This window comes from Oncorhynchus clarkii, chromosome 30 (genome assembly GCF_045791955.1).
Source record: "Oncorhynchus clarkii lewisi isolate Uvic-CL-2024 chromosome 30, UVic_Ocla_1.0, whole genome shotgun sequence".
NCBI lineage: Eukaryota > Metazoa > Chordata > Actinopteri > Salmoniformes > Salmonidae > Oncorhynchus > Oncorhynchus clarkii.
The window spans coordinates 4,484,236-4,499,312 of NC_092176.1; the positions used below are offsets into that span (position 1 = coordinate 4,484,236).

A 15,077-nucleotide genomic window follows, 5' to 3' on the forward strand; every position below is an offset into this window, starting at 1 on the left:
CAAAAAAAAGAAAGATGACCACCATCATTTGTATGATCAGTTTTATTGGCAAATATTGGCTTCAATAGGCTAGTGGTTGTGATTTCAGTCAACACAGATCTCAGTTGTCGACCTCCTGCATGTCCTAGGGGACGATTAGTATTCTAATGCTAAGAGAATAGAAAGCAATAACATATATAGACCACAAGTCAGATGCAATATTTCTAGTCTCTCTTTTTTCCCACTTTATATTTGTTTTGAAATGCTTTGTGACTCTTTTGATCTTCGAGTATGGACTGGACCAACCTCTTCAAGTCAGGATTTTAGTCAGACCCTGCGTTTTTATTTGTGCGTGAAGTTAAAAGCTGCTCAACATCGTTTTGCCAGAATTATTCAATTGGCAGTTCTCAAAGCAGGTCTTGGGTGGCCTGGATGGATCACCCAAAATGGTCACCTGGCTTATTAAGGCACTGTCTTAAAGCACTGTTGCACACTAGCAACGGGGTCTTAAAGGCGGTTGCATGCCCTGAGAAGTGTAATGTAAGCCCTTTGCAGATTGTAACTTCGGCGATGATGTACAATCAACCCAAATCCTTTGCAACAGCAGCAGTTTGTCAATGTGGATCCCTATTTGGCTGCCATTCCAGTGTTACACAGACATACAGCTGTTTCTGTACTGCTGTTAAATACCAATATCAGAGTTCCCGCTTAGTTTGCAAGGATTCACTCCAATTGTATTGCAATCCTGATATGCACTTGGCTGTGAGTGGATGGCTAGGTCATTGTTTTTAAACACTAGGCCTATTGTACGCTGAGATTTTTCCTTCACTGAATTTTATCTGAGGAGAGAAAGGTATCAGTAAAATAAAAGCAGAAATACAAGGTGTTTTTCAGAGATTAGGGTCTGTAAATTAATAGCAAACATTTCTGAAATTCTGAAACAATATCCTAGTTTGCTGTTTCAGGAAAGTTAGCTTGAATCTCCTTTGTGAAATGCCCCTCTGCTCAGATGAATATTCACTTCAGATTCAGATTGAAATATATATGTAATTTTTTTGTGGTAGCATTACTGTGCAAGTGTTACTGAAATCAAAATATACTTCTGCCATAGTCAAACAGTGGTCATTATGTTCATGCAATTTAGCTCATAAGCTGCTAGATAGGCCACAGTACATGTTAGTTAGGGCTCTATTGAATCAGATCTGCTTTAGCCGACTTCCGCATAGCGGTTGTTTTTGCGGTGTTGGAACTGTGTTAGATCTGTCAAATCCACAAGTGGCTCCTGGCATTATACCTAAAGGGGATGTTGCCATTGGCTGCACGGAGTAGAATTAAGAGAAATCCCTCGTAGCCTTGTTTCCAGGTTCAAACACTAGAATGTGAGACGTAATCTACACCTTGAATACGGTGACAGAAATCCTAATTTCATCGAATGATTTTCAGCTAGTACATTATTTCTCTGTAGCCTACAATTTTAATGTGAATGGGATGGTTGTGGCTTTGCAACAATGATCAAGACCAGCTTCTCACCAATTTAACAGCTCTAATGCAGTTCCACCTCCAACAGCGCCAAAACAAACCGCTATATAGATGTTGGCTAAAGCTGTTCTGATTGAATCTAGGCCTTAGAAGATAACTCATCCAGTCCATTTCAACCATAGTACCGTGTTATTATGTGACCAACATTTTGAATAACTAAAAATGGTATTGTCATATTATATGAGCAACGTATTACATGACTGAAAATGTTAAGGAATAACGCTTGTTTCAGCTTAGAAAATAGTCTTGGATCGGTTGTGGTATGAAAAATGAGATTTTACAGTATTCATTAAAACAAATGTATCACAGTATTGGTAAGGTAATGATGCTACTTCATGCAAATTAAGTCCTGATATGCATCTTTTGTTTATTGGTGGTGTCGTTGTTGTTTTTCTTTGATGGTTATATTGGTTTGGTGCTCAGGGCTAAGCCCTTTCCTCTTCACTGCTGGCCCTTGAAGCAGTAGACGCCGAAGAGCTTTTGCTTCTTGTCGGGGAATCCCACGAAGCGCACAGCCGCCTCTGTCGGGCTGCAGTTCCTTCGGGGTCTGGAGATGGGGTAGCGGACACTGCCGTCAGCCAGCCAGCCAGAGTCGCAGCGGTCATAGCCGTTCAGCTTCCATGCAGCATACATCTGGCCCACCTTGGCGATCTCAGCTCCGTCATCCTGGCACGCCTGAGCAGCCTCGTTGAACGTTAGCTTGTCGGGCTGCACCAGCCAGTAGAAGCGACCTGAGGTCAGAGAGGGAAGACGGCCAAAGGAAAAGAGAGGATTTTGGTTGGGTTGCCTAATTTTAAAGAGAGGTCAATTAGATATGCTGATGAACTCTTCCCTACTGTAATGTATGCCTATCTATTTCTACTACTTTTGTTCTAATAATAGATACTGCATGTCCAATGACTTCCTCAAAAACAACCATATAAAGCAGACAAACTCACCGTTGATGGCAGAGGTGAAGCAGAAGACATCGTAGCGGCTTTTGGACTTGTTGCGCTGGCCGTAGCTTCTCAGGCCTGCACCGGAGTTGACTCCTCCACAGGCCTGTCTGGGGTTGGTTATGGGGTACTGCACGGAGCCGTCGTTCAGCCAACCGGCATTGCACCAGTCAAGGCCACTCCTCCAGGCCTTGTAGAGCTGGTCGAAGGAGGCCACCACAGAGTCCTGGTCCAGGCAAGCCTGCTCGGCATGGTGGAAGTTGAGGTTGTATCGACCCAGCCGTGGGGAGTAAGGGAACACCACACCTGGGAATGAGCAAGGTGCTGGGGTTAATATCTAATAGCTAATGTGGCTCTTAGGCTACATGAAGCACCCATTCAGGTAAATGCCAACTGAACTCGCTATTGTTGTTATTCTATTGTATGTTATTCTATTGTAAGACAACTATTAGCGAGTCGGAATCGATTGTTATCCATTTTATGACATGCTCTTTTTTGAATGTCTCCTTACGTGAATGTTTATTTTGTGTCTTTAATTGAATCATCACAGCGGATAAAGACCCATTGCATAGTTATGCATGTTATATAACTATAGTTCATGGAAATCGACCATACATTAAAACATATAGACACACATAAAACACGGTATATCACAGCATACTCTAGGAGAGGAATATTATTCTAACACAAAACAGTCCATCTGAATACAGATACATTTGGATTTATGTTTTACACACTCACCCTCCTGTGGGTTTGCAGACCCAGCCAGCCAGTAGGATAAAGAATGTGTGTGGTCCTTGGGTCTAGACTGGACCATTCATGAGGGATTGGGGGTTTCTGACATACGATCTGATAGTATATGTTAGTGAGTGTAAGCTATTGCTGTTCTTGGTTCTGCAGCTCCTGGTGAGTGATAAAAGAGCAGCCGCCCTCCAGAGAGGATTCAGACTTTTCTAACTGATTAATTCTGTGGTATTCTGCCCCTCAGCAGGGAAGGGAGATACATCTCACACTGTTTACGTTTTAATTAGGCTGTAACAGCCAAGCTAGCAAATACGTTAGGCCAGAACAAGACTCCAAAGCACTATAATACAAAGCACAATCATCAACTGTGTACAGCAAATGGAACCTCTGGTGTCAATCATTTGGTGGTTCAGTTATGTGATTTTACAGCCGTAAAACAGCCCCTTAGGCATTATGGTTATGTAATTGAATTAATTCCCTTCTTGACTCAGACTTTGCTGGTTCACTCCTCGGTTGTCCTGACCAGTATTTTATGTGTGTCCGGCCTACAAAAAAATGTAATCCCTTATATGTGTGAAATGTAGTCCAGTGTGGCTCAGTTGGAAGAGCATGGCACTTGCAATGCCAGGGCTGTGGGTTAAATTCCCATGGGGGACCAGTATGAATATGTATGGACTCACTACTGTGACTCACTCTGGATAAGAGTCTGCTAAATGCCTAAAATGTAAAGTTCTGTAAGGTAAAGGTGGCTTTCGTTTGGCTATAGTGATTGTTGACATACTGTTTAGGAGATGCAATGTTCTTGGAAAGCGGCAGGTAGCCTAGTGGTTAGAGCGTTGGACTATAAGCGAAAGGTTGCAAAATTGAATCCCCGTGCTGACAAGGTACAAATCTGTCCTTCTGCCCCTGAACAAAACACTTGACCCACTATTTCCTAGGCCATCATTGAAAATAAGAATTTGTTCTTAACTGACTTGCCTTGTTAAATAAAGGTAAAAATAAAAAAGCACTGAATTGGACTTCAACAGCCCTTCTTTATCCCTTGTTAATGTACTTTGTGTCACTGCTAGCTAACAGAGAGGGTTGTAATTTGGCCCTTGGTGGTTTAGAAACAACTAAGAGCCGATAAAGCAAAAACAATGCCCTGTAACACATTAGATTGTTACATCAGCATCTGTAGTTTCATCTTTGACACAAGCCTGCATCCCATGGTAGCCTAGTGCTAGCTGAGTGCTTGACTGTCAGATGTATACAGCTGCAAACAAGAGAACATTTAATTGGATTACTTTGAGGGAAAGTCACAACCAGTACTGCGGCTTTTCATTGGGCATGACTTTGTTCCAATGTTAACAATAGACAGTCGTTCCAGCCTGTTTTGATTATGGCCAGCTAGCTAGCTGTTCTCTGTTAAAGATCCCTTTTCTTAACCTGAAGCAAAATCTGCTCAGGCGGTCTTGGCCCAGATGGGAACTAATACCGTGTAATAGTATTCAATAGATTCAGGCTGACTCAGTTTTATGAATAGAATGTAACAAAAAGGTTGTATTTGTGCCACATATTAAAAGGAAGAACAAGACTCCTTTCACAATTATGTAAATAGTACTGTATGAGCAAGGAGGATGTTAGAATCGATGCGGAGTGGGATTAGTTCAGATGGAAAATGTGTTTTCATGTACTGCAGTGAAAGGCTGTGTGAATATTATCAGCACAAACTCTGAAAAATGAGCAAAAGCTGTCTTTTTTTGTCTTTTGTATTTCTACACATAAATCAATATAATGGTGGTGAGGTGTTGAAAATAAGGAAACAGGCTCTGGTCTTGAAACCATTATTTCTTGGCTCTGGTCTTGAAACCATTCATTTCTTCCAGACAGTAGTTTATGGGTAGGGTCATGAAAACCTCCTGTCCTTATTTACAGGGTAACACAAGTCTATTAACACCATAAAGACAGAACAGTGAAGACAAAATTAAACGGAGGGTGGTGACGTGATGTGCGGGATGATGAGATGAGATGGCCATCGCTGAGCAGGGGGAGGAAGTAAAAAGATAAAGATTTACCGTCGCTGTAGCCTACACTACCTTGCACCTCCAAGGTAACCTCATGAATTACATCATCCATGCCATCAATGACTTCACAACGGAACTTTCCCATGTCGTCCAGGGACACGTCGTTGATGAGCAGTGAGGCGTCATCATCGTCAGCCTCCAGCAGGCGGACACGGCCCAGGAAGCTGCCGTAGCTCTTCTTGTGGAAGCCCATGGACACCAGCACATCTTCCTCCAGTGACTCATCCGCAGACAGCTTGGTCCACTTGATCCTTATGCCCACGCGGCCGAAAGACATCCCATGCCGGCGGTGGAGCCGGCATGGTAGAGTGATGTTGGAGCCGCGACTGGCAAACACACGGTTCTGATCACCAAGTTCAGTCTCTGTGAAGGACAAGAAAAGGTGTAGTGTAAGTCAAGAGTTTCTAAAGCATCAGAAGAATACAGTAAAATACATAACAAAGTTGCATTAACTTCGTTCACGGGACAGTTGAGCTAGCGTAGGCTAATGCGACTGGCATGAGGTTGTAAGTAACAAGAAAAGTTCCCAAGACAAAGGCATATCTGATATTGTTAAAAAGCTTAAATTATAGTTAATCTAACTGCACGGTCCAATTTACAGTAGTTATTACAGTGAAATAATACAATGCTATTTTTTGAGGAGAGTGCCCAGTTTTGAACATGAAAAGTTATTAATAAACAAATTAGGCACATTTGGACAGTTTTAATACTACATTTTGAACATAAATGCAATGGTTCATTGGATCAGTCCAACACTTTGCAGATCTTTGCCATCTTGTGCCCAACATCTAAATTGCTGCTGGGCTGGAATAATACATTATGGCCTTTCCACTTGCATTTCAAAGATGATAATACAAAAAATACAAAAGAACGGTTGTTTTTTTCTTTGTATTGTTGTTTACCATATCTATTGTGTTATATTCTCCTACATTCCTTTCACATTTCCACAAACTTCAAAGTATTTGCATATCCTTGCTTCAGGGCCAGTTAGATTTGGGTATGTGATTTTAGTTCGAAAATTGAAAAAAAGGGGCGGGTCCTTAAGATATTTTAATTACTGGTGTCAGTTCAGACGTGCCACGTCTTTTAATGTCCTCAATAATTATGGTTTTGCATGCGTTTCATTGGCAAGCATAAAAGCAGTAAAAGATCTCTGAAAAATGCCCCTCTCAACATTGCCTAGAAACACACACACACACACACACACACACACACACACACACACACACACACACACACAGTGGTGTAAAGTACATCTTAAAGTATTTTTGGGGGTAATCTGTACTTTACTTTACTATTTATATTTTTGACAACTTTTACTTTTAATTTTATTCTGTAAGAATCTAGTGAATTAAGTATATTTTAAAATAAAAACTTTAAGACTTTCACTCAAGCAGTATTTCACTGGGTGACTATCCGTTTTACTTGATTAATGTTAAAGTACATTTACTTTTACTCAAGTGTAACATTTGAGTACCTTTTCCACCACTGCACACACACACACTCTCCCTCTTCCCCTCTCTGTAGTGGCCAATCAGCTATATCATCAAAGTAGCCCTTCAGTCCTAAATAGATTCTGCTTTTGGAACCAGCCAGTCTCCCACCTCTGCAAATCATCTGCACCTAGCTCTCACCAAACTATATACCATGACCAGCTCTGGCAGTTAACAAATTCAACGTTAATCCACATTAACCCCCAAAATTAAATGTTTATCTTTTACCCGCCCCAGCTGACTTGTGTAAAACATGAGTTGGGCATCCTGCAATTCAGCATTTACAAAATAAGGTGACTAAACGGTTTGCAAACAGACACGTTTTCCCTCATGTTATGGCCATCATCATTCTTTCCCTTCCTCCCTCCCTCCTGGCCTCCCTCCGAACCAGGCCACCCTTCAGTTCAGAGAGGTAGCTGCTATCAGTCACTCCACGTGAGTTCCCACAATCTCCCTGACCTCCGGGCCCTTTATGAGCGTGGTGCTTTGTGGGGACCCCACCCAGTGGTTGCCTACACACAGCCCACTGAGCCCAAGCAGGGACATGATGGATGCACTTGACCCATGACCCACTCACCACTGGTGCAGCCAAAACCAATAAAGCTATGTGTAGAGCCCCAGGATATATAGCCCCCTGGGCCAGACAGAGCAGCCAATGGTCACAACACATCAGCCTCTTCTTCAATATATGGGGTAGTAAATTAAAGGGTTTAAATAGCACAATGCTGACACATCACACTTCAATGAACTATACAAACTTGGCAAAAAGACAAACAGTTTGTCTATATGATCGAGAGTAAGAGTAAAATAAGCATTTCCTGTTATATATGCAGTGGTGGAAAAAGTACCCTATTCGTATACTTGAGTAAAAGTCAAGATACCTTAACAGAAAATGACTCAAGTAAAAGTGAAAGTCACCCAGTAAAATACTACTTGAGTAAAATGTTTTGATTTTAAATATACTTAAGTATCAAAAGTAAATGTAATTGCTAAAATATACTTAAGTATCAACAGTAAGGAAGTATGGAAACACATATCTGGTGAGAAAATGTGCATATTGTTTTTATGGAGATTTTAGAAAATTTACATTTACATCTGTCGCCAATTGGATGGAAACCTACAATAGCTCATGACTCGAAAGGGGACTTGGTTCTTTCCAAAGGCTGCTGATGATTTCTACAGGCATACTCTGCTCAAAAGGGAGGGGATGTGAAAATTCTGCTTTGTTTGAGAACGTTATGTACGGTAACATACAGTCAGTGGTGTAAAGTACTTATGTAAAAATACTTTAAAGTACTAAAGTCGTTTTGAGGGGAATCTGTCCTTTACTTTTTATTTTTTTATTTTTACTTTTACTTCAGTACATTCCTAAAGAAAATAATGTAATTTTTACTCCATACATTTTCCCTGACACCCAAAAGTACTCATTATGTTTAGAATGTTTAGCAGGAGAGGAAAATGGTTAAATTCACAAACTTATCAAGGGAATATACCTGGTCATCCTCTCTGGATCAGCCTCTCTGGCTCACTCACTAAACACACATGCTTTGTTTGTAAATAATGTCTGACTGTTGGAGTATGCCCCTGGCTATCCATATATACAAATACAAAAATGTATTTGTGCTGTCTGGTGTGCTTAATATAAGGAATTTGAAATGATTTATACTATATTTTACTTCCTCGACTAACCTATAGCCTCGTTACCGTTATTTTATTGTTGCTCTTTAAGTATTTGTTATTTTTCTTTTTTTTATTCATTCAGTTTATTTAGTAAATATTTCTTAACACTTATTTTTCTTAAAACTGCATTGTTGGCTAAGGGTTTGTAAGTAAGCATTTCACTGTAAGGTCTACAGCAGTTGTATTCGGCGAAAAAAATTCTGTGTACATTCGGAATTGTTTGGCGAGCTACTCACAGGTGATTGACTGGTTGGAGACTCCTGGCCTATATGATGAGATTATTGTTATGGACAAAAGAGTAAGATTATTTTTTTTTTCAAACTGCAGCAAAGCATCCATTATCATGTTATTAGAATAAAACCCTCAATATTTTTTGAAAAAGACAATCAAGCTCATCACTTTGTAGTTTCACCACCCTGTGAAGTTCATCATCATTTATATTGTCTGTATCCTAATAAACTGCATGCTTTTCCGACAACTCCATGTGTTCCCACAATCTCCCTGACCTCCAGACCCTTCACAACAATATTTGTGCATAAAAGCGCTTCCTCCGACATTCATAATTTTACCGACACAAAAAGATGCCACCTTGTCTAGTGTATTTTGATTTGTCGACATTTGGAAAGTTTACGGAAAAAACGTTCTGTTTCAAATAGGCCTGTAATGACATTTTTTTTTATCCGACAAGTACTTTACTCACTTTACTCATAAAAAGGTTGGATAGATACCTGGTTGGTCAAAATACGTCAGCAGCTACTAACTAGTGTCCGCAGTCGTCCTAGTCGGTGTGTAAGCTTAACAAAATAATATGCTTCTCACTCTCCTGCTTTCCCTTCCTCCCTTCTGTGTCTGACTGTCTCTCCTGGTTTCTCTATTCCTCTTTCCTTTCCTCTTTATTTGTCTCTGCCAGGTTCTCCTTGAGCCACACCAAAGCCATGACTGGAAAATGGTTCTGCTGTCTCTTCAACGGGCAAAAGCTTTTGTCCACGTGTGCCATTTACAGATGCAGGAATCGCTACCAGGTACTCCAGGTGAACAGCCTTCCGCTCTGATAATTTCTCCCCCACACCTTCCACCCCTGATTTTCACCCAACCTCTCTAAACCCCATAACCCCATTCTCCCATGCACACAGAGCAAATAGCCGACATGTGGCTCGGCTTAATAGTGGCCTACACGTTATCAGTTGCACGCTATCCTGCAGAGGGGTTTAATGAGCAGAAGCTGTGCTGCCCGACAAATGTAATCTCACCCTATATCCCTAACTCCAACCGCTCTTTCATTTCCTTCCTTTCCTCTGGGCTGCAACTCACTCACCACCATCCCTCCCCTCCATACCCACCCAGACACCTCGCCTCCTTGCAGGCAGGCAGGCAGGCGCACCAAACGCATGCCAAAGGGTTTACTAAGCAGAATAAAAAATCCCACTTCTTAAAAGAATGGGGCATGGAGAGTTTCATGAAGAGGCCCAGTATATTTGTATGAATTCTCCCTCTGTCACTGGCTTATGACTCAGAGCTTCTCTCTGCCTCATAAATTCTGGACTTGGGAAGCCGTTGAGTGAAGTTTCATTGGAAACTGAAAGCCCAGAATGACTGATCAAACCGGGAGCGCATGACAACTTCAACGGCAGTCGGCCAGATGTGACGCCATCCAGGATTTATCCCTAAACGTTTCTGATTCTTATTCAACAGATACGAGGTTAAAATAATTTAAAAAAATAAAAAAACGTATTTGTCTGATTTATAGAAACATTGTTCTAGCGCTCATAAACCACTGGCTGAGGTTCATAATCCCTGAACATATGAGGCTGGGGATGGGGTGTACATGGTACAAATAAGAGATCTCATAGCTACCAGGAAACACTATGCGGTTGAACGTAAACTAAATAAAACCTGTACAATGAGACCCCATACAGCACATAGACTGACCACATGCATATGAAACATCAAGAACAGACAGATCCTGTACAAAAAAGACTATGCAAAGAATGCCCATGTAAAGATATATTGGTGAACAAAGAATGACACTGTAAAGATATATTGGTGAACCTTTGCACGCAAAAAAGCCTAATTTCAGTAGAGATGTGAGTGTAAGACTGCTCTTTTACCCTTGTCTCTGCTACCTGAGTTACCAGTGGAGATACATTGCCCTTGAGTGTATGTGGCCCCAAGTAATATACACTGCACTCATAAAGTGACAGCTTGGCATGTGTATTTAACCACTTGGCAAGCAGCTAAATATTCTGTCATATATCAAGCCTTAGCTTATTTATACAAGGCTATTTCGGTGGGGTCAAGGGTTCCCCCTAATTGTCAGATGTAACGTATAGAAACGGCTCATTAAACCATTACCAACCCCCCCCCCCCCCCCCCCCCCCCCACACACATATTTTGTTAAGGGTGGGGTGAAAATGAAAGAGAGGAGAGAATTAGTAAATGAACACATGTGCATGACAATTAAAAAGTACAGCAGAAGCCAAGACCTACTGCCATTTTTACGATCATACACAATTCTCTCTCACTCCATAAATGCTTACAGTACCGCGTTATTGGAGACAGCTGTGTCTTTTGAGAGTGTAGCAACGTAGGGCAATAAATGAACAGTAACATCATAATGGAATAAATGAACAGTAGCATCATAAAGGAATAAATGAACAGTAACATCATAATGGTCCAACGTTGCCATGCGGCATATACTGTATGTTCGCCGTCTACAGAAGTGTAATAATGTTATCCTAACCTTATGTTAACTTGGTGTAATTGTGGTCTTTGAGATGTTGAAGGCGCAACCGAGGAAGTTGATTAGTCACTAAGTAGCCTATAAGCCTACATCAGTATGTATACAGTGAGAGAGTATGCTACACAGCTGTAACTACATGTGTATCATTGAGTGATAAACCACACCAACCCAGGCCTGCTAGACATGCTATCCTTTACAGCATCCTACAGCTCTGCACAGCTAGCCTGAATCAATAAGAAGATGGAGTTAACAGGCATAGCTGTGACCAAGGCACACACCTACACACACACCCCTGGCACGTGCCCAAAAAACGTCCACTCTCTCTCATACACCCACGCATGCATGTACGAGAGACTGAAAAACAGCTTCTATCTCAAGGCCATTAGACTGCTAAACAGCCATCACTAACATAGTGCCAACATACAGACTCAAATCTCTGCCACTATAAACGGACTAAATAAAAGGTATCACTAGTCACTTTAAATAACGGCACTTTAATAATGTTTACATATCCTACATTACTCTTCTCATATGTATATACTGTATTCTATACCATCTACTGCATCTTGCCTATGCCGCTCGGCCATCGCTCATCTATATATTCATGTGTACATATTCTTATTCATCCCTTACATTTGTGTGTATAAGGTAGTTGTTGTGAATTTGTTAGATATTACTGCATTGTCGGAACTAGAAGTATTTCGCTACACTCATATTAACATCTGCTAACCATGTGTATGTTTTTTATTTGATTTGACAAACACACGCATCCACGCATACACACAAACGTCAACTCCCCCCATATACATTTTTATGTTGCGGGTAACAATTTCATATTTTCTGAAGTCTCTACTAACCAAGGATAAGGGAGCCAACCTGATCCCATCTTCCGCTTTTACCTTGCAATCCTATTGGACATCATTCCACTTGCCAATCAACATTGTCCTTCGTGTTATGTTGTCGTATGCTATTGACTCTACATCTATTGTTCCATGGTAATATACGAAGACCTACACAAATGAGAGGGATCGCCTAGTTAGTGTTGAATGTACAACATAACGTCCACTTCATGAGCTAAATTATGTAACAAATGTTTCATTAGATTGTAACTTTCCGACAGTAGCCAGCTGACAGCAAACATATCCTTGTACAATAATTTATCCGCTGCAGATAGGCTATAATAGCATACTGATGCGTGCATCTATCGAAATGCGATTTTATACTCACTCTCCAATTTTTTTATTGGGTTAAATCAAATATGCTTTTATTAGGCCAACATTTATTAATTGCCTTCATTTACAGCATAATGCAAGATATTTCGTTTGCAAGCCAGGGCCAAATTGCCTTCTTTGAGCGAGAAAGAGAATGTCATAATTTTATCAAATAGAAAAGAGTGATAACATTTTTGCATTAAATACCCTACTTCCTAAAAGTTGTGTATAGTATATGTGATGAATGATTATTACTGGCAAACTACAGCTGCAGTGTTACTCATTGGATTACCACATATAACAGGATTCCACAACTGGTGGTTAATTTGGCCCACGGGTGGTTTTATTTGGCTCTCAAGTTTTCTGAGCAAAAAAAAAAAAACACAAAAACCAAAGTTGTTGTTTTTGTCATTGCTTTTTTTTCTTTCATTGTTGGACATGAAAGCCTGTAAAAACACTAGGAACTCAACTCCAAGTATCCCCACGGATAATAGAAGGACACGTGATCACATACAAATGTAAGCAAGGTTTGAAATGATTATGTCAATGTCAATTATTATATCTGTTTGGGCTTCTTGTGGTCAATTTGCAGTCTAAAAATAATGTGTAATTATGTTTCACCCCCCCGATCTGCTCAAAACAACAACAAAAAACGGCAACATCGGCAAAATCTAGTTGATGATTAGTTGATGCTACTCACGTAGCCTACTACATGATGTAATAGGCTACGTGAGTGAACGTTTATGAAGACAGACGGACTCATGGAATTATTTGATTTGGATGGATGGTTGATGTGACAGAAAGGTAGGCAGACAATTTATTTTTCTAAACGGTGGGTGCAACTTTGCTTGAATATTTCTTGAGTGCATAACATGTGTGTGTTGTGTCACAGCACTGGCCTAACCTTTATAAATAATTGTGAAATAAAACAAATAAACATGCACAAACATCTGACATCATCAGGCCACAGGAGTAGAACAAACGTTTACACAGACAAGAAAGACAGAACAGCAGCATCTCATCTACAGACTGAGGAAGTGTATATTTTTTTGCCTTTTGCCAGGATTTCTCTCTCTACCGTGATAGAGCGAACACATGCTGAAACTCAAATCCCCTGAGTCAGCCTACAGGACTGGACAAATTCATTCAAATACTCTTCACTTTTTGCATTGAGACTCTAGTTTGAACTAGAACCATATGTTTCTCTGTGGTATTGTACTATTGCATTTGGCAGTAAGATATCTCACAGTATTTGGTGTAGGCCACAAGTGCCATTTTTAAGTTAAACTCAATTGTGTAGCTTGAGCAGGTGCAATCTGAAAATGTCCCCCTCCAATTTTCCACTTCTCACTCCCTCCTAATGAATACATTGTAAAGGAACAAAAAAAAGGAACAAAAAAAAGGCCAAGTGGTCCATTTGTAGACATAATGATCAATTATCTACAGTTTACCTGTAAACAATTTAACAATTCTGAACTAGAACCCAATTTGAGCTAAAATTAAAAACGTACACATTTTCATTCTAAAAATAGTAGTTTGGTCCATATGCAGTGTAAAACCGTTAGTTTGTGATGTGTGGAAGCAAGCCATTGTGACTGACAGGCTGATTTATGCTCAGCCAGTGGCTCAGCCGTAAACCGTTAGTCAATGTGTCAGTGGTGAGTCAGACTGTGAATGGCATCCCAGAGAGGGATCTGTTACCAACCACTATAATGACCCTGCTGTTATATTAGTCTATGGTCCCACTTTACTGAGGCCTCATGGCACGCACGAACATACACACACAGAGACACATCGCACAGACACACACACTTACCTGCTGCGTCGACTGGTGCAGAAGCAGTGCTGTCGGTATCACTGTACACACTGCTGGCCAGGGTCAGAGAAAGCAAAGCGGTGCAAAGCAGAGCTCTCATTTTCTCTTTTTCACACCAAGGGGCCGCTTCACTGGAAATGCAAAGAACTTCAAAATGAAATGTCACACTAATTTGCTAGGAAGCAAATGTATCAAAATCAAGAGTTCTTTGTTTGTTTTCGTTCGTTCTTTCTTTTACGAGGTGTGCCAGTAACCCTGGTGCAGCAGCCGCCGGTAGTGCTACTGGAAAGTTTGGGCTCCTTAGAGGTCCACACAAGTGCCTTTTATTGTAGCCCAGCATGGCTGAGACCACTCCCCCTCAAAGGGAGAGAGCCCATCATCCTGGCTCTCCTTCACCTCACCACCTCACCACAATGTTAGGTGTCTCCGCGCTGGACTCCCCGAGGAGCAGAAAAGTTACACTATACTGTCCTCAAAGTGTCCCTCAGGAGAGTCCACTGAACAAAGAAACATATTCACAAATATTTGTATTGTGTCCATTCAGGTCCTTTATCCACTCATTTGAATTACTTTCTGCTTTTTGGTGATCATTTTGTTCCTGTGACCACAATGCTGCTTCTTCCATGTTCTGTAGCGAGACTGATGCACAACCTAAACTATTATAGTACTTTTACTATTGCTGTAAGTCCTGCTGTAATGTTTTACCTCCGCAACTGAAATCCAAGCACCTTTCCAGTTGAGAGAGGGGAAAGCATCATCTTAAATAGAGACGGCACCTGCCTGGGGTTTGTGTTGGGGTGTGTGAGGCCCTCCATGTGATTTTACCTGTGTGATTTTACCTGCTCTTTCTTTGCAGCTCTTGCTGATATTTCAT

At 40.9% G+C, this 15,077-nt stretch overlaps 1 protein-coding gene across 2 annotated transcripts; it reads right to left on the reverse strand.

Moving 5' to 3' along the window:
- Positions 1-26: 26 nt before the first annotated feature.
- LOC139390016 (hyaluronan and proteoglycan link protein 1-like) lies at positions 27-14,501 on the reverse strand. 2 transcript variants are annotated; one of them, XM_071137117.1, is made up of 4 exons: positions 14,204-14,501; positions 5,255-5,626; positions 2,457-2,759; positions 27-2,249 (listed from the first exon to the last, which is right to left on the reverse strand). In XM_071137117.1, exons 1-4 carry the CDS (start codon positions 14,301-14,303, stop codon positions 1,960-1,962), a joined length of 1,065 nt encoding a protein of 354 aa, XP_070993218.1. In that variant the 5' UTR covers positions 14,304-14,501; the 3' UTR covers positions 27-1,959. The 2 variants fall into 2 exon arrangements, with proteins under 2 accessions (XP_070993218.1, XP_070993220.1); XM_071137119.1 differs by having other exon boundaries at positions 5,276-5,626; positions 14,204-14,429.
- Between the last annotated feature and the right edge of the window lie 576 nt (positions 14,502-15,077).

Bases quoted from the DNA above. Each gene is read 5' to 3' on its own strand.
- LOC139390016 (XM_071137117.1), bottom strand. From the start codon at position 14,303: ATGAGAGCTCTGCTTTGCACCGCTTTGCTTTCTCTGACCCTGGCCAGC. The intron at 5,627-14,203 runs GTAAGTGTGTGT...TGTCCTTCACAG, and splicing joins TGCACCAGTCGACGCAGCAG to AGACTGAACTTGGTGATCAG. The intron at 2,760-5,254 runs GTAAATCTTTAT...GCTCATTCCCAG, and splicing joins TAGTGTAGGCTACAGCGACG to GTGTGGTGTTCCCTTACTCC.